General features: G+C 37.4%; 1 protein-coding gene across 2 annotated transcripts in view; it reads right to left on the minus strand.

The window, feature by feature from the left end:
- The window catches only part of TBC1D15 (TBC1 domain family member 15), a 63,308-nt gene extending 42,513 nt beyond the window's left edge, over positions 1 to 20,795 (minus strand). For both annotated transcript variants that reach the window (XM_024736735.1, XM_024736734.1), the window contains exon 1: positions 20,739 to 20,795. In XM_024736735.1, coding sequence (XP_024592503.1) covers positions 20,739 to 20,768 — 30 coding nt within the window. In that variant the 5' untranslated portion in view covers positions 20,769 to 20,795. The remainder of the gene's footprint in view (positions 1 to 20,738) is intronic.
- Positions 20,796 to 21,073: the final 278 nt, after the last annotated feature.

The raw sequence follows: 21,073 nt of genomic DNA on the forward strand, positions 1-21,073 counted from the left end.
ATTCTAGGGAGCTTCCCTGGTGGTCCAGTGGTTAAGACTCCACGCTGCCAACACAGGGGGCACAGGTTCAATCCCTGGTTGGGGAACTAGGATCCCACATGCTGTGTGGCATGGTCAAAGGATAAAACAACAACAACAACAAATATATATATATATATATACATATATATATACATACATATATATATATATATATATAGAACAAATGAGGAAGAAATATTTGTAACATATACAATAAACATTAAAAAAAAAAGATTCTACTCCTGGGACCAATTTCAAACTTAAAAATTTTTTTTCATTATGAAAATAAGTAAAAGGGAAATAAAGTAGTCACTTCCAGACATTACAAACTTATGTAATTTTGACATAAGTTTGGAATACAGTGTACTTTCTATTTATGTAAACCTTTTATTAACACAATCACATCTCTATTCAGAATAGCATGGGGACCAAGAACGCAGGACAAGCAACACAGGTCATCACTATCGCCCCCCAGTTGACATTTGTGGAACACTTATGCACTAAGAATTCCACGTTATAGTTTAATCCTTACAATAACCCAAGACCATAGGTTCTATAACTATATCATTATAACTATATCATTAGGATGAGGAGCCCATCTGTGTAAACAAGAAAATTGAAAGAGAACGATACAAATGGTAAGGGGTGGTGTGGAGTATGAAACCTGGGCAGTCTGACACCAGAGAACTGTTCTCTTAGCCACTGCACTACAAAGCTCCCACATTACTTTTACTGCCTCTCCTGTTATGTTAATCACTTGTGATATAGACTTACATCATGTCAAGAAAGAGTCCTTCCAGTAATCAAGATCACCAGAGAAGTTTTGATCTCAAAAACCCAAGATGGCCTTCAATAGTTGTTAAACACAAGACTAGCATTAAGCAGAAGGCAAAGACTGGGGACAGCATGAGTTGGGGAGTGGTGAGAAACAATTCTATACTGTTTGTATAGAAATGAAAAATCAGATTTATTCACTCATGTGCACAAAGATATGCATAAGAATATTCACAATAGTATTATTTATAACATGGTGGGTGGTAGAGTAGGAAAGGAGGAAAAGGAAGGTATGAATCTAAATGATTACAAAGAGGAAAATTATAAAATATATTCTGTGATATTCATTCTATGGAGAATACTATTCAGAAGTTAAGAGGTAGATTAAACAGAGACATATATGGAAAAATCTTCCAATTATACATAATATGATGACACTTATACTTTTAAAAGTTTCTCTATATCTGTGTAAAATACAGAGAACAAGCTCTGGAAGGACACACTTTAATGTTAACAAAGGCTACTTCTGAAAAAGACAATGGGATGGGGAAAGGTTGAAAGAGGAACTGTAACTTTCTATGTTAATGCTGAACTTATTTGAAAATTTCAAAGTATAAAGTTATATATTACTTCAATAATTAAAAATTAATTTTAATGAGTAAAGTAAAAAGAGGGAATTCCAGAAGTATAAACTATAACCTTTCTGGACTTTCGTTTATCAATGTATAAAACAGGGGCCACAAAACAGAAGTATGAAAAGGCTATGGGAAAAATAAAATCCCTTAAAATCTCAAGCTTTTTTGACAAAAGATATCCAGAAACTTCACTTTAGCATACTGTCACCTAATACTCAGCTATGAGAACAATCAAGAGCTCTATAGCTGAAAAAGGGACACTCATTTGCCAAGAAAAGCTTGGTATCATTAATAGTACAATCAAAGATTCTGTGGTACTATTAATACTAAAGAGATTCCAGAGTCTTTATGAAATAAATGAACCCTAAAGAAAATGAAATACTTCAGGTAACTGAAGCACATTAAGCAGCTCTTCCTTCCCCATACATATGTTAGTGAAGTGTTGCCTTATTCTCTTTTTCATTTAAGAAAAAGTTGAGCTTCCGAAGTAATTTAGGTGGGAAAATATCTTAAAAAGTATTAAAGTACCAGGTACCTCACAAAAAGTCAAAACTGCACTCATCTCACGTTCTGTGTTCTTAACTTTTTAGCACTTTTTGAGGGACAAATTACATGCCCAAAATTCCACAATCCCAAACCCAGACTTGTACTGTCTTTAGAAAGCGGTCATGTTCAGCTTTTTGATTTGAAGAGTGTGATATTACATGCTCTTACAATATTACACCCTTGAGATATTACCCGCTCAATACAAATTAATTCTGCAGAAGGAATAAAATCTATAAATTTACCTTCATGTGCTACTAAACCTTATGAAGTCTTATAAGACTTAAAGGCGCACAGGTACATACACACACAATCTGTATTAGTACATAATTTATTCCAAATATAAGATAATAAGTTTTAACTGAATAGCACTTTGTTTTCAAAGCACTCTGATTTCATTAAATCCTCAGAGCCAAACTGAATGAGTCAGAATAGATCTCATTACCTCTATGTCCATTTTACAGAAAAATAAACTGAGACACAGACCTGTTCAGTGACTTTACATCAAAGGAAGGAGTGGATTTCATATTTCCTGGCATCTTCACCCATTAAATCTCAACTGTCTCAGGAAACTACCAGAAAAATTCTACATGGCTTCCTTAGAGGAAAGTGGTTTCTGAAATTGCTTAGATGTACAAAATAATGCTGCTTAAAGGACTAAAAACAATTTTTTTTTTTTAGGCTGCACCACGCAGCTTGCAGGATCTCAGTTCCCCAACCGGGGACTGAACCCAGGCCCTCAGCAGTGAAAGCAAGACGTCCTAACCACTGGACCGCCAGGGAATTCCCTAAAAACAATTTTTAAATGCCTTTAATTTATAAATCAATACAGCAGCTAACTATTTAACAATTTGGCCTTTCAACAAAAATCCTTAATTTCTCCCCCATCTGAACTCCTAAACATTCCACAGAAAAAGCTTAGTCCCTTTTATAGCATCTTGGTTTGAATAATTCATTTTAATATTATAGGGAATGATTTTACTTATTTTTTTATTCATAGCATATATATGTTCATCACCACAGCCTGTGGATACATGTATATAATAAAATACAATTGTATCAACTACTTGAAACAGCTCAAAATATAGAAACAGAAATCCAATTAAAAATTTGATCTCAGGGAATTCCTTGGCAGTCCAGTGGTTAGGACTCCACACTTTCACCGCCAGGGCCCGGGTTCGATCCCTATTCCCACAGGCCAAAAAAAAAAAAAACAAAAAAAAAAACCAATTTGATCTTATAACAATAGCATGAAGATAATATTTCTTCATTAAACTCTACAGTGAATTGATTCCTAAGGAGTACCATTCTTCCACAGGACATTCTGCTTCTTACATTTATCAATGGTAACGATTAATACTTGAAAAGCTATCTCCACGCTTGTTTGAAATGAAAAATTATTTTGCTACAGCGAACAATTATGATATCAGGAATTTCATCTAAGATAATACTTCCAGTAAAACAGGCTTCCAACTTCCTTACTCAGGTTTTGTTCATAATCTCTAATGCAAAATAAAAAGAAAGGTTCAAATGCTATTACTGGCCATGTAATATTTCTATAATGCATTACTCTGCAAAGCATTTCTACATTATCATTTGATCCTCACAACTCAGATATGTGATATCACTCCCACTTTGTAATTGAGCGAAAAAATGCAAAGAAGTTAAGTGATTTGATCAAGGTTCTCCCATTACTTTGGGGTTCAGACTCAGGTCTGCTCTGATAAGTTTTATTTGCCCGAGCAGTACATAATGTAAAAGGCCATCAACTTAAGGCTTAGCATATGTGGAACTGACAACATTGTTCCAGTATCCTATGTGCTCATATTCCAATCTAAAGCAGTCACCAATTAGCTACATGAGTAGGTCCTCTGTGCTACAGGAAGCAAAGAAAGGGCATCAGTAATGCCTCTTTCTTTCCACTACCTAAGATTTGAGGGGAGACGAAGAGTTCATAGGCATAACAGGAAAATAATATGTAAGTCAGAAAGACAGACAAGAAAAAAATTATATTCCAAGGAGGTCAAGGGCAATGAAAACTAATGTCAGGAAGCTGGCAAATGGAAAGCTATGAGAAGAAAAAGACTGAAATGAAAGTCTATACTACTAGAGATGTACAACTTGTTTGAGACTCCTTTTGCAAACAATCCAGACTCTGCGAGTTATCAGCACCAAACATCCCGAATAGCAAGACAATGTATAGTCAGTGAAGACTTCCCATGATTGTTACCTTAGGGATACAAAGGCACTAAATGTAAACATAAAACAGTCTAAACAATTCTCTAGCATATATACCCGAGATATTACTAAAAGTCTATGTCAAATTCTCCAACCCTAACAACTTATTAATTTGTGATACTTTACAAGGGAACAAATTACATGGCAAAAACATATCTGGAGTATATCTCTAATGGAAACAAAAATGTGTTTTCATTTTATCTTCCCGTTCATATGGCAGAGAAAGCTCAGTATGAAAACTGTACACAACAGAACATACAGTTGTCATCAAAAATCAGGATTTGGGCGGTTTGGTGTGTTTTTTGTTTTGTTTTGTTTTTTGATGATTCCTGTATATCCAATCTTTTGAAATCAAGAAGTATTGTGTTTGATACAAGGAATTTAAATTCAAACGTGATTCAAGGAAAAATAAGATATCAAATACCATGAAAGACAAAGGTGCAACTGACTGAGAAAAACAAAACTGGAAGAAGTACCTAGTAATACTAAGTGGAGGACAGAGAAGGAGGACAAAAAAAAAAAACAGGATAGCAGTGTTTAAAAAAATGCTAATAGTAATAAAGAAATGAAAGAAAGTAAGTTCTATAAAAGTTAGGATAGTAGTTACTTAGGGGAAGAGGAGTACCTGCAAAGGTCTATTTCTTGACCACCGTGGTGGTTACAAGGACATTTGCCTTATGAGTTATTAAGTTATGTAAGTGTGATTTTCTGTATATAAGTTTTGTTTCACAACCAAAATGCTAAAAATTACTGGTGATAAACACAAAATGTTGGGCTTCCCTGGTGGCGCAGTGGTTGAGAGTCTGCCTGCCGATGCAGGGGACATGGGTTCGTGTGCCGGTCTGGGAAGATCCCACATGCCGCGGAGCGGCTGGGCCCGTGAGCCATGGCATAAACAGAATTCAAACCATATCTCAAGGATAACAGAGGGATACTGTCAGATGCAAGTCATGACATGAATTCAACAATGGAAGGACAGGTCTTGAGAAGAAGGAGAAGGATAGATCAAATAGAAGATTTGAGGGAAAAGCACAACCTATTAATAAGTGTCTCTGCCGCTCCCCCAAAAAAGATTGGTGGGGGGCGGGGTGGTGGCAGGGACAGGTGAAGGAATGCTGTTGTTGTAGAGACTACCAATGGAACAGGGAAAAAAGAAACTTTAATATAAATTACAAACTGCTATAACCCACTCTATAAATGTGATGATTACCTTCAGCTACCCAAATATCTACTGGAATTCTCTAAATACTTAGCATTTCATAAAATTCTTGAATGTCTTGCTAACTATGTCACCTCTCAGAAGGTACAGAAGAGAATACAGATCAACGAGAAAGAAATATTTATTAACAAAAACTCTGGAAGACGGGCTTCCCTGGTGGCGCTGTGGTTGAAAGTGCGCCTACTGATGCAGGGGACACGGGTTCGTGCCTTGGTCCGGGAAGATCCCACGTGCTGCGGAGCGGCTAGGCCCATGAGCCGTGGCCGCTGAGCCTGCGCGTCCAGACCCTGTGCCCCGCAACGGGAGAGGCCACAATAGTGAGAGGCCCGCGTACCACCCCCCCCCAAAAAAAAAACTCTGGAAGAAAAAAGACGATCTCAAAGTTTGTAACAACAAAGGAAACAAATTTGGAACAAGGTAAAACAGTCAGCCTGATCTTGAAGGGGGGGGGGGAAGAGATGCATATAGAAGAGGTATGAGAAGAGGTATGAATCCCACCAAAACTGGAGAGGAAAAGAACCCTGTAACAGCTTACACTTCCAGCCAAGAATCCCACCAAAAACAGAGGAAAAGGAACTTCCCTGGCGGTCCAGTGGTTAAGACTCTGTGCTTCCACTGCAGGGGACACAGGTTCGATCCCTAGTCAGGGAACTAAGATCCAGCACAGTGCAGTGGGGTCAAAGGGAAAAAAAAAAAGAGAGAGCGGGAAAAAAAACCTGTAACAGCTAATGCTTCCAGCCAAGATGGAGTAACAAGAGACTGGATTTACCTTCCCGCAAGGGAAAAAAAAAGGCCAAACAATGGTTTTCATCAGGTAATGAAGGATGGTGACTGCTGAGTGAAAATAAACAAATGAGATAAGTCATACTATTGCCCTAGATTATTGTCTTGAGAGAGTTCCCTGCTGTGACAAAGGAGAGAAAACCCATTAGATGCTCAGTGGTCTCCCTGAGTTGAGGACGCAGAGCTGGGAACTGGGCAAGGCCAAGACAGAGTACCAGACAGAGAAAAGTACACCGATAGAACTGAAGAGATCTGCAGACATCCCCGAGTATTCAGCAGAGTACTGATCAATGCACGCGCGTCAGTAAACTACTTAAGGCCAGAGAAAAACCACCTGAAATTATTAGAAGAAACAATCTGCACTCACACAGAGCTGCTCCCATCAGTGTGGGAAACTTCATAATTCACAAAGCTCTAGGTAGAGTACTCAGAATTGTCTTACCTCAGCAGTGGGGCAAAATTAGTTTCACATCAAATGCTGTGCTGATAAACAAGGTCCTACTGCAGAGCACAGGGAACTATATTCAATATCTTGTAATAAACCATAATGGAAAAGAATAAGAAAAAATATATATATATATATATACATTAACTGAATCACTTTGCTGTACACCAGAAACTAATACAACTTTGTAAATCAACTATATGCCAATCAAAACATAAATAAATAAATAAATAAATGCTGTGTTGCTCCCATCTAACAAAGTTTAAAAGCAAGACCCAAAAGTATTAAATTGTTTCCACATAAGTGCCTTACAGGATAAAACTCAAGAACATTTTATAGGAATACAGAAATATCTAGCACCTAAAAAGATAAAATTCACAATATCTGACATCTGGCTTAAAAACAAAAACAAAAAAAAACCTAACAGACATGCTAACAATCAGAAAAATATGACTCATAATGAGGAGGAAAATCACCCAATTAAGTATGACCCAAAATGACACAAATAATAACATTAAAAGAGAAAGACATTAAAACATTACTATAACTCAATTCCATATGTTCAGGACACTAGAGAAAAGTTAGAACTTGCTAAGAGAAGACATCAAAAACATGAAAAAGATCCAAATTGAACCTCTAGAGATGAAAACTACAATGTCTGAGATGAAATATACACTGAATTGGATAAGGACAGATTACACATTGCAGAGGAATAATGAACTTGAAGTTACAGCAATAAAAACTATATAAAACAAAATACAAAAAAGGGGGAGGAGGGACTGAGAAAAAATTTAACAAAGCATCAACGAGCTGCAAGGAAATTTCAAGTGGTCTAGTATATGTATAACTGAAGTACCTGAAACAGTTGATGGAAAAAAGAAACAGAAAAAAAATCTTTTTTGAAAAAATAATTGCAGAAGTTTTTCCAAATTTGATTAATACTATAAACCCATAGATATAAACACCAACGAACCAATGAACTCCAAAATGAAAGCAAGAATCACAAAGAAAACTAGATACAGGCACGTTGTAATCAAATTATGCAAAATCAGTAATACACAGAAAATCTGAAAATCAGCCAGAGGAACAAACATTAAACCGCAGATTCCTTTTTAGAAACAATGAAGACTGAAAACAATGGAGCAATACTTTTTTTTCCACTTTATTGAGGTATGATTTACATATAAGAAGCTATACATATTTAATATATATAACTTGATAAGTTGAGAATAAGTATACACTCATGAAACTATCACCATCAAGTCACAAACATATCCATCACCTCCCAAAGTTTCCTCCTTCCTCTTTGGAGCAACATCTTTAAAGTAATGAAAACAAAACAAAACAAAAATACTGTTCACCTACAATTCTATACCCAGAGAAAATATATTCAAAAAAGAAGGTAAAATACAGACTTTTTAAGACATATAAAAGCTAAAATAATTACTATCAGACCTACACTACAAAAAATGTTAAAGTAAGTCTTTCAGGCAGAATAAATTACACTAGAAGGAAATCTGGATCTACACACAGAAATGAATGCCACCGAAAACAGTAGCTATGTGGATAAATATATTTTTCTTGTTAATCAAATCCCCTTCTTTAAAACATAAACAAGCAGATAAATGAATACATGTTTTTTGTGGGGTATGTAATATATGCAAAAGTAAAATAACAAAAAAAAGCACAAAAGCCAGGAGAAGAGAAGTGACAGTATACTGTTCTAGGTTCTTATTCCTTATGTAAAGTAGTATAACAACTCTTGAATGTAAATGTCATAAGCTAAAGATGTACTCTGTAAGCCCTAAAGCAATCACTGAAATAGCAGAGTTATAGTGAATTAGTCAACAAAGGAAATAAAAAATAAACACAGAATAATGAAAACTACTTGACTAATCACAAAGAAGACAGAAAAAGAAAATGGAACAAAGGAGAGATGGGACAAATAAAAAACAAACAGCAAGATGACAGACTTAAACTTAACCATATCAGTAATCACATTAACTATAAATCACCTACAGACTCCAACTAAAAAGAGAGAATCAGAGTGAATAGAAAAGCCCAAAATCTATGCTACCTACAAGAAAAGTATTTTGAATATAAAGACACAAATAGGTTAAAAATTAAAGATGAAAAGATATGCCAACACTAATCAGAAGCTAGAAAAAAAAAAAAATTAAAAAAAAAAAATAAATTTTAGAGCAAAGAAATATTACCAGGTAGAAAGATATTTTCATAGTGATAAAATGGTCAGTGCCTCAAGATGACCTAACAATCCCACATGTTTATGCACCTAATACCAGACCTTCAAAATACATGAAGCATAGAGTGATAGAATTGCAAGAAAAAACAAACAAGTCCACAATTACAGTCAGAGATTTCAAACCCCTCTCTCAATAACTGATTAAACAATAGACAGAAAATCAGTAATAACACAGAAGACTTGATAACACCATCAACCAACTGGACCTAATTTACACTCAAAACGTTCCACCCAACAACATTTGCCAAGACAGATCAAAACTTGGGCCATAAAACAAATCTCAATAAACTTAAAAGAATTCAAGTATATTCTGTGGAAGTAAGTTATAAATCAGTAATAGAAATAGCTTCAGAACATTCTCACATATCTGGAAATTTATAACATATTTATAAATAACCCAAGGGTCAAGAAGAAATCAAAGGAAAATTAGAAAGTATTTGAACTCAATGAAAATGCAAACGCATCGTATTAAAATCTGCGTAGGGCCACTAAAACAGTGCTTACTGGGAAACATAGCATTACATGCCTTCATTAGAAAAGAAAAAAGGCCTCAAATTAATGACCTGAGCATCTACCTTAAGAAACTAGAAAAAGAAATGCAAATTAAACCCAAAGTAAGCAGAAAGAAAAATCAGAGTAGAAATCAATAAATTAGAAAAAAGAAAAATGGGGGAGGGGAGAAGAGATCAATGAAACTGAAAGCTAGTTCTTTGAGAATAAAACTGGTAAAACTCTAGCCAGACAGATGAGGAAAAAATAAGAGACACAAATTAACAATATTAGGAATTAGAACTTTAACATCACTACAAATGTATACAAGTAAAAAAGATACTAAGAAAATTTATGAACAATTTAGACTAATAAAACTGACAACTTCGGACTTCCTTGGTGGCGCAGTGGTTAAGAATCCGCCTGCCAATGCAGGGTTTGAGCCCTGGTCCAGGAAGATCCCACATGCCACGGAGCAACTAAGCCCGTGTGCTGCAACTACTGAGCCTGTGCTCTACAGCCCGTGAGCCACAACTACTGAGCCCACAAGCCACAACTTCTGAAGCAGGCACACCTAGAGCCCGTGCTCCACAAGAGAAGCCACCGCAATGAGAAGCCCGCACACCGCAACAAGAGTAACCGCTGCTCGCTGCAACTAGAGAAAGCCCGTGCAGCAACAAAGACCCAACGGCAGCCATACATACATACATACATAAGTTTATTTTAAAAAATTGACAACTTAGACAAAACAAATAAATTCCTTAAGAGGCACAGCTATCAACACTCACAGATGAAAAAGATAACCTGAGTAGCCTAGTATAAATTAAGGAAATTCAATTTTTTAAGTTAATTTTTATTGGAGTATAGTTGATTTACAATGTTGTGTTAGTTTCTGCTGTACTTTTTTTTTGGCCACACCGCGAGGTTTTGTGGGATTTTAGTTCCAAGATCAGGGACCAAACCTGAGCCCTTGGCTGTGAGAGCACAGAGTCCTAACCACTGAGACACCAGGGAATTCCCTGAATTTTTAGTTAAAAACCTTCCCACAAAGAAAATTCCAGGCCTAAATGGTTTTACTAGTAAGCTCTGCCAAATATTTAAGAAAGAAGTAATACCAATCCTATACAAACTCAGGAAAATGAAGAGGAGGAATACTTCCCAACTCATTCTAGGAGCCCAGCACTACTCTGACACTAAAATCAGACAAAAACAAGAAAATAAAACTATAGACCAATATCTCACATGAACTTAGGTACAAAAATTTTAAATAAAAATTGAATCCAACAATATGTAAAAAGGAAAATACTTCATGACCAAGTGGGGTTTACTCTTAGGGTTGGTTTAATATTAAAAAATCAATCACTATAATTCACCACAATGAAAAATTTTAAAAAGAAAAACCATATAAATCATCACAAAAGATGCAGAAAAAGGATTCAACAAAATCCAACATCTATTTCAGACAAACACTCTCAGCAAATCAGGCATAGAAGGGAAACTTCTTCAGCCTAATAAAGGGCAACTATGAAACAGTACAGCTGACATCATATACTTCAAAGACTGAATGCTTTCTCCTAAGATCAGGAACAAAGTAAGTACGTCCACCCTTATCACTTCTACTCAACACTTTACTTGAGGTTTCAGACACTACAAAAAAGAAGAAATAAATGGCATCTAGATTAGAAAAGAACAAGTAAAACAACTTATTTACAAATGACACGACTGTCTATGTAGAAAAGCCACTGGAATCTACCAAAAAGCTACTAAAACTAAGTGAATTTAGGCTCCGGCAAGGCTCCGGCAGAGAAAATATATTTGCAAATCATATTGTATATGTAATAAAGGACTTGTATCCAGAAGATAAAAAGAACTCTCAAAACTCAGTGACAAGAAAATGAAGAAAACAATTTATTCAATAAAATAAAGTGGGCAAAAGGTTTGAACAGACACTTCACCAAAGAAAGTATAGGGATGACATAAAATCCCATGAAAAGATGCTCAACATCATAAGTCATTAGGGAACTGCAAACTGAAGCCATCTATTAATTTTAAAAACAAACGTGGAAATGTTTCTTTTTTTGGGGGGGGGCACCATGTGGCATACAGTATCTTAGTTCCCCAACCAGGGATCGAACCCACACCCCCTGCAGTGGAAGCATTAAGTCTTAACCACTGGACTGCCAGGGAAGTCCCCAACATGCCAAATGCTGACAAAGATGAGGAGCAACTGGAACTTTCATACACCACCAGTGGGAATGTAAAATGGTACATCTACTTTGGAAAATAGTTTGGCAGTTTCTTAAAATGCTAAACATGCAACTAACATTTCAATCCAGCTATTCTACTCCTAGATATTTGCCCAAGAAAAGAGAACGCACATACTCATATGACACATACTCATATCAATGTTCACAACACCTGTATTTGTAACAGCCAAAAGTGGAAAAAACCCGAATGTCTATCAATGGGTGAATGGATAAGCAAATTGTGGTATACCCATACGACAGGAAACTACGTGGCAATAAAAAGGAGTTAACTAATGATACATACAGCAACATGAATGAACCTCAAAATAATTACGCTGAATGAAGAAGGTCAGACCAAAAACAGAGTACATACCATATCATTTCACTTATATAAAGTTGTAGAAAATGCAAACTAATCTATAGTGACAAAAAGCAGCTCAGTGTTTGTCTGTGGACAGGATGAAGGTAGTGATAGATTACAATAAGTCAGGAGGGAACTCTGAGTGGTAGACATGTCATTCTCTTGATTCTGTTGATGGGTCCATAGTGTATATATACATCAAAAGTTAGCACATTATACATGCTATGTGCAACTTACTGTTTGTCAAGTGGCACCTCAATAAAGCTGTATAAAAAATAACTTACAGGAAAAGTCTATTTTTTTAAACTTCAAAACGCTGTATAAAAGTGAATACGTTAAGTAAAGATATTTTACTTAAAAAAAAAGCAGAAAAGAAAGAAAAAGCAGTTGATCCTGCCTCAAAAACATTAAAAAATCACACCCTACCTGTTTTTCATTGTGGATTAAGTGTCCATAGGGAGCAAAAACTATCAAGGACATTCAAACACTTGCCACTTGGTGGTGCTAAACTAATTATCTAAACTTGAGTCGAGAAACTTTTATTAGGCACTTATTATGCACCAGACACCATGGAGAACAGAAAAATAAACAAGATAAAGTTCCTTGCCTGTATGTATCTGGCAATGTTATAAAAAAGATAAAATCTTTACACAAGCTATAATATTCTAAACTGCTCCCCACCCTCTTGGGAGGAAAAAAAAGAACAATGTGTAAAGGTACTAAAGAAAGGAAAAAAGTTCTCCGTTTGGAATAAAATTGTCTCAGGCCCTTCAAGTTCTCCTTTATTCTTAAATATTTGCTAAGATGCATAAGCAGGTAATTATATTTATAAAACTTCCAATGACAGCCTGCTGATGGCAATAGAAAATTCAGATTTTTTTCTTCCAAAGGAACCATGTCCGACATAACTCATTAAAGGTGCTCTGGGGACCACAGCAAATGTTTTAGAATAAACTTACTGACCTCTAATTTAGCAAAAGTTAGAATGAAGTTGCACAATATAGTAGCAGATAAATTTTTATATTGCTCCTACACTTAAGTGGGATTGGATTTTTGTGTTATAATTATTATAATATTTTCAAAAACTAAAGATAAATGAAAACATTCAACCCAAATATTTGAAATTTACTCTTAGGCTTAGGGATAAAATTCTTGCCTTAAATCTCTGTCCAAACCTGGAAACCCAACACCTACCATACACAACATACATTCTTGAACTTTAGGAACTGTGAATTTTATAAGCTAAATTTAACAACAAGAAAGTTACAAAAATTCAGTTTCTTTGAAATCATTCAGCATATAAATAACGTAAATTTTGGATTAGAGACAGTATCACCAGGAAATGCCAGTGTAAGCCCTGAAACTCTAATGAGTTCTACACCCAAATATCTAAGCAGCCACTTGATATCTCCACTTGAATAATCCACAGGCATCTTATACTCAGTATGTTTTATCCTAAATCTGCTCTTCTGATATTCCCAACTCTGTAAGACATTCCATCCACGCAGTATCCTAAATGCCTCTTTCACCATACTCATCCTACCTCCTAAATCCCTCAAATCTTCTCTGACACTGACCCCTCATCATATGTAGCCTGGGTTTACTAAAATAACATTCTGGTCTCTCTTCCCCAATCTAATCACCTTCCAATAATCTGTGTAAACTGTATAATGTATAACTACTGCCAAAAATGATCTTAATAAAACGTACATCTGACCAATCCACACCTAAGCTCAAAATCGTTCTGACACCACACTTTACATCTACAGCTATGCAACACCTGACACTCCCCAATACTTCCTGCCTTGGACCCCTCTGAACTCACCTGTTCCCTCAAAACCTTGTGCCTTTTTGTGTGTGTACATTCTGTTCCTTCTACCTAGAACACCCTTTTATACCTTCTCTCTGCAAACAACTTCTATGAAGTCCTTCAAAAGAACACAATAGCCCGTCCAACACTTCCAATCACCCCCATTCCACCTAATCTGATTTAGAAGTTTCTTTACTCATACACATTTATTAGGCACCAACTAGATGTGGGGAGTAAAAGGTACTGGTGGAAAAACATACATCGTAAAAAGTGTCTAACTAAACTAGTAATGTCATGTAAATCAATGGTCACAGAAGAGTGTGACAGAAGTATGCACAGGATCCTGTATGAGATGTCAATTTCAGTTATTTCTTCAACAGATGTACAGTGAATGCCTAACAATGTGCCAGGCACAGAGTAAGCTTCTAGGTATAAATAAATAAGACTCAGTCACTGCCTTCATAGCAATCCAATTGGGGATTAGGACAAGAAAACAGACAATTACAACATATGATGGAGGTTGAATAGGCTGCCACAGCAGACCCTAATAAATTATAGCTAACCTAGATGTAAGGGGCTCAGGCAGGATGAGAAATCAGGAAGACTTTAACTAGAGTGACATATAGCCTGAGACCTGAAGAATGGCAATTTTAACTAGAAGAGGGTATATGTTCTTGGAAGAAGCTGTATGTTCTATACAGAGAGCAGTAGTTCAGTGCATGGCTGCAACCCAGATCAGACAGTACTAAGAGTTTAGAGACAAGAGTAGAGACCAGATCAGATCATACCGGGTTTTTAAGCCATGCTCAGGAATTTGGGAGTTTGGAATTCACCCTGAAGATGATTATTTGCCACTAGAAAGTCATTAGAAAGTTCTTGCACGGGAATGGTATGTCAGACCTGCCTTTTCTAAGCCAACACACCGGCTGCAGAGCCAAGAATGAACAGCTGCAGTAATCCAGGGAGGAAGCGATTCATGGTTGCTTGAACCAAGGCAGTGGCAGAGGGATGAAGAAAGGCAGATGGCTTGTAATGATATTTAGAAGGTCAAAATGATAGGACTTTGTGACTGATTAGATGTGGGAGGTGAAGGGAAAGGAGTCAAGGACAAAACTGAGTGTATGCGGTTATTCACTGAGAGAATACAGAAGGAAGAAAGTAAACAATGAATTTTATTTGGGGTGTGTTAATCAGTAATGACTGTGTAACTCAAAGAAATGCAGAACACAGGTGGTTTTAAGAGTAACAAACCACACAAATTTTGAGAGTGAAGACAGAGAGATACTGAGATACTGAGGATGGTACAATTCTCAATAAAGAGCAGGCAGCAGAACTATTACTGCATCTTAAGGGTATCAGTGTGCCAAACAATGTCAGACAGGAGGGCAGTATGGAAGGTATAGTATAACAAGGATTAAACGAATGACTTCTCTTATACCAACGACTACAGACACACCATAGATTGCACAAGAAACAGTAAATGGATTTCATAAGGATTTCCTTCCACCAAAAAGTGAAAATTAAAAGGCTGGGTTACAATTTTTCATTTAGTCTCAGCAGCATTTTGAATTCTTCCCCAAAAAGTCATGTTTTTATTAAATCACAAATTGAAATGACTTGTTGCAGACTACTGTGCTGTGTTGAGAGTAAAGGACTCCGCACACAGAAGGTACTCAAATGTTTGTTAAAGAATGCTAGAAAAATAAAGAAGACATACTCATACTGTATCCTACACGAGGAAGGTTACTACCATGTTACAAGATCTAGTCTAAGAAAATTCTCCAGGAAAATCTGCTAGATACTAAGAATATTAATCTTTCTTAAGCAAGGGGTTTCACAGGACTACAAGCATATCTAAAAGGAACTGGAAGGGACCAAATTTAAGCTACAAAATAAATTCTTACTAAAAATGCCATAAAAAAACTCAAAGAAAAAATAACAGGTGATTTCCCAATTGTTTCAAGTTATTTTCAATAGAACCAAATTCTAACACAGCCTAACACAGTAAAAACACAGACCTAGAGTGAAATGCAAATATACTAAAACAGGACTTTTTAACTCCAAAACAAGAGTGCTCTTAATAAACACACCTCTCTTCCTCTAGTCTCCCTTCATTTTTTTCTACTTTCTTGCTCTTTTTTCTTCACTGAATACCTACTATATGCCAGAATGTCTGCCAGACACAGGTAAAACATTTCAGGCCCTGCCCTCATGAGGATCAGTCTACAAGTCTCAAGAAAACGAACATTCACTAAAATTAGCACCACTTCAAGGACCTAAAACTCATATTTACTTTCTTATTTAAACAAGCGAGTGGTTTTTAGTGAATGTTTTCCTTCTGAAGAACTGAAGTCTGTAATCTCCAAGGTAAGGGGCTATCTGACGTATCCCCAGTGCCTAAAACAGTGCCTGGAAGAAAGCAGATACTTAATAAATACTTGTTGAATAAATGAATAAAAGTAAACTGCAACCATCAGAGGCACTGGGTATAAGGCCAAAACCTATTACAGACTATCTCTTTTCTCCCGCCTTCTCTGCAATCAACTCATTCCATTAATTCAACTCATTCCATTAATTATCCTAAAGCAGGATAGCCTTTGCGGTCAGTGTCCCTATTTCTCCCCTAAAAATTCACAGGAGGATCTATATGAGAAGATGAGTGTTAGCTGAACCTACTGTGATAATCATTTCACAATATATATAAATCAAACCAATAGGCTGTATGTCTTAAGCTTACACAGTGATGTACATCAATTATTTCTCAATAAAACTGTGGGAAATAAAGATCACAGCCAGGAAAAAAAAAATTCACAACAGAATGTCAATCTTTCCCCCCATTTGGTTGATTGTTAAAACATACGGTTCTATATATACATAGCAACAAAGAATAGCTGAACTCCAAGAACTAATCAGGGTTTATAATCAAACTCAAACCCACTTTCACAGGCTCAGCTAAGAAAAATATACATAGATGAAACACTGAATCCATCCACTCATGTTGACAACAACCTACCCCTGAATTCAGTCAAATCATCAGAGACCTAAATACATCAAATCAGTACCCTGTATTTACTGAACTGCTTAGCTAGCCATTGGTATAAAACCATCAGCATACTAATGGGCATTATAGGGTTGTGGGGTTTTTTAACCATAAGGATACAATATGTTATATAATCCAATTCATTATAGTACATAGTATAAAGAAACTACAGAAGAGTTTATCCTTGGATCTAATCTTCAGAAACTAGTTTTTTTGGGTTTTGCTCCTGGTTTTACTTTATTGTAGATCCTGTAATTCTTATTATTGATCAGGTTCCCCTCTTTGGCAAAACTGTAGCCCACTAAAGCATAAAGTTTATTTAATAATCGTACTTCCAGTTCCATTTACCTTTCTTACCCTTATTCACTTTCCTTTTGCGTTTTTTCCCTCTGATTTATTTTAAATAACTATAGTGCTTTAATATTTGTAAGCGGCCTTAATCTCTCTGTAGAAAGTGGCAGCAAAAATAAACATTCAACTACTTCCAAATCAATAATAACCTTACAACTTTAAGACCGTCTGAAAGATCTTCCTTAACAATAGTAATAATAGCAGCTAAAATTTAAGCACTTACCTGATGCCAGGTACTATTCTAAATGCTTTGCAAATATTAACTCATTTAATCCTCTCTACAATTCCATGATGGAAAATAATTATTACCCCCATTTTACAAATAAGAAAACTGGTGCACAGAAAGTTAAGAAATTTGACCAAATTAACACAACTATAAAGCAGTGGAGCTAGGTTCTGAACCCAAGCAATCAGATTCCCATCTCCTTAACCACTGCCCTACTGTGATGATTTTTCATTCATCGAAACTATGTGACTTCTAAAACACGGTATTTTTCAAATCCTAAAATAACACTGAGAGTTAGAACTGAAGTAATTTCAAAAATGAAGTTCAGGGCTTTCCTGGTGGCGCAGTGGTTGAGGGTCTGCCTGCCAATGCAGGGGACGCGGGTTCGTGCCCCGGTCCAGGAAGATCCCACATGCCGCGGAGCGGCTGGGCCCGTGAGCCATGGCCGCTGGGCCTGCGCGTCCGGAGCCTGTGCTCCGCAACGGGAGGGGCCACAGCAGTAAGAGGCCTACGTAGGCAAAAAAAAAAAAATGAAGTTCACACCCATACCAAAAACCGTATTCTAAACCTTTAAAATTCTGCCATACCCAACCAATGACTTGCCGGGAAATTAAGATGATGAATAACACCTACACAGTATCTACTACGTGCCAGGCTTTGTTCTAATACATTTACTTATTAACCTTAAAAATCCCATAAAGTATGTACTATTATCATCCCCATATTACAGATAAGGAAACTGAAGCATAGAGAGGTTAAATAATTTGACTGAAGTCACTAGCAAGTGTGAAGTTAGTTTTTGAAACTTGTTTGGCTCCAGAGTCCAAGCTCTTAACTGTTATCTTACACTGCTTCTCCATATGACAGAGATTAACTTCCTCCCCCCATCACTTCCTACACTCAAAGTTCAAAGCAAGCAAAGTAGTCTTAGTAGAAAAGTTACTCTACATCCTAGATCTCAACACCAAGAGGTTCTAATTCAACAGAGTTGGGTTGTGGCCCAGCACCTATATTCTTTAAAAGTACCACATGTGAGTCTTACAAGTCTTGGTTAACATTCACTGCCCTAGGTTTCTAAATTAGACAGGTCTTAGCTTAACCTTTGGGGTGGCGGGTTAGGAATAAATAAATACAGAGAGATATCCATATACACACTGTTTCATAAATGTGTGTGTGTGTGTGTGTGTCTTCTTTGCATTCCCCTGTCCCAAAGAAACAAGACTGGGAAGTAGGGAAGCATAAGACAAAGCCAGAAAGACAATATGGCTTTTTATGCCATGTTAACCAGCCTTGAGTATTATTTCAATGGGGACAATAACAAAATTAAGATTTTTTGTTTGTTTTTTAAAGCAAGAGACAATCAGACTTGTGCATTAGAAAATAACTCCAGCGGTTGTGTAGAGCAGACGGTGGGCAAAGAGACTGCAGACAAGGAGAAAAATCAGCCAAGAGCTCAAGACTAAATGCCTGAATGAACTAAGCACTGAGAATGAAGAGGATGAAGCAAATCTAAGAAACCTCTTTGAGGTAAAACTGGTAGGGCTTGGTTATTGCTTAGATGTTGTTATAGAAATGGACGTCTCCAAGTTTGTTTTACATGCAACCAGGTGAATGATGATGCCATTAAACTAGATCTGAACTTGCTGAGGGAAGAATAAGTGGCTTTTGCTGGTCATCATACAATTATTTGGCAGAAGGGCAGCTTTGGGCATGGAAAAATAATTTAGATGGAGTGATGAGAATGGGTATAAATTTGCAATGAGTGAGAATAAATGAGGTGACGAAGCAGAGCTAAGAAATAAAAGACTAATAAGTCACATTATGAAAGGCAATGACTGGAAGGAAAGGGTGGAAAAAGTCTTATATTTTACAACTCTGCTTCATCTCAAGGGTTCTATCAAAATCAATCCACACCTGAAAGAGTGTAGTTCAAACAGAAAGGATCCCTTCTTGGAAAGTCCTAGATAAAAAAAATCAAACAATATAACCTTAAAATATGTAGTGAGCCAAGCAGAAGATCAGCATCCACCCTGAAGACAAAACTGACAAGACAACCAAAGACCGTGAAAATCTGAAAACGATGACCAACCCATCATTTAAAATACTCAGTATGGAGAAGTATGTAATTTTTTATAAAGTTTTTATTATTTCATGTAATCTTAGCAACTCCAATACAAGAAATAATGCCTGGCACCACATCCATTCTGGGGATAAAGAAAATGAAGGACGGAGAATTCATGCTTGCTCAATTCCCCAAGGTCACCCTCCAGAGTAACAGTAGTGTGTTATTCCGGCTAGTGGTCCATACACTAAAGCACAAACGCTGTCAAATAATTCAAAATGGGATGGAGAGGGCAGCATAAAGAAAATGAGTGAAACTCAAGGAACGGAGAAAACTATCTGCGAAAAGTAAGTAGTCCTTGGTGTTAGATGAGTCACTACCCGACCCAACTGTTTTCGAAATACTCGCGCAATGGGAAATGCTTCCAGTAGCATGCCACGACAGTCCTAACCAACAGGCATTAAGATGTGTCCTCGGAACATGAACAGGCACTATGCGATAAACTATCCTCCGCATCTAATCCGAATTCCTAACGAACTATCACGACGGGGTCAATGACCACCTCCGTAAGACGGTACCACAGAGTCTCCCAAGGGAACATCACAGATTTGTCTGGGAAATAAATACCGTAACTAACGCCTTCCCAGACAAGCGTGCGATGCTGTAAATCTCCAGCTCCCTGAGGAGAAACATGCCCTGCTGTTCACCATCACCAACCAACTCGGCAACCTGGTAAAATGGATCCAATACAGTCTTGGTTTGCACAGCTGCAAAGCACCTGTTTTCAGCTCTTCCCGAAGAGGACAAAGATGCCTTCACCAGAGTGAAGCAAAGGCGAGTTAGATTAGGAAGAGAAAAAATCCTGGAGTCAGAAGAGCAGACATAAAGAGGTCCAGTCAGAGAAAATCAACCCAGAAAAAGAAAGCAACGGGGCAACCACCTGTCTCTTAAGAAGGCAATACAAATAAAAGCCCCTCGCCCTGGGAAAGAGCCGACCAGAACAGCGCCGAGGCCTAGCTGGCCTTGGAGCAGAAGCCGGGTCTCTTAATTCCCGGACTGAGCCGGCATTCTCGATAGAACAGCTGACACCACCTAGTCATCTTCTCCTGCATCCTCCACAGGCTGTTCCTGACACAGAAAGGCCCTCGCATCACTCTCCGGCCAGGCTCCAAGCAGCAAAAACAGCCCCATCTCGAAGAAAAACAGGAATGTTTCCCGCGGCCGTTACCTACCTTCCCGCTCACAACCACCGCCGCCGCCATGTTTGCTGCGCGTGCCTTTGATGACGTAGCAGCGCCTCACGTGTCTCTCGGACTCACAACAACATCCGGCAAAAGTAGGCTGATATCCGGGCGGGAAAGGGGCGGGGAGTGGCGGGAATGGCGAGGAGTGACGGGCGGGGACGGGAGGAGCCGCCTGACGCATGTGCACTGAGTAGGCCTCGGAGGCCTCTCGGGTGGAGTCGGTGGTGCATACTGCGCATGTGCCAGTTTGTTTTCCTTGGAGGGTAAGTAATTTGAAGTGTTTTTGCTTTGGGGATTGGCTGTGGGCGAGGCTCCGAGCCGCT

This window comes from Neophocaena asiaeorientalis, unplaced genomic scaffold (assembly GCF_003031525.2).
Source record: "Neophocaena asiaeorientalis asiaeorientalis breed wild unplaced genomic scaffold, Neophocaena_asiaeorientalis_V1.1 scaffold134, whole genome shotgun sequence".
Lineage (NCBI taxonomy): Eukaryota > Metazoa > Chordata > Mammalia > Artiodactyla > Phocoenidae > Neophocaena > Neophocaena asiaeorientalis.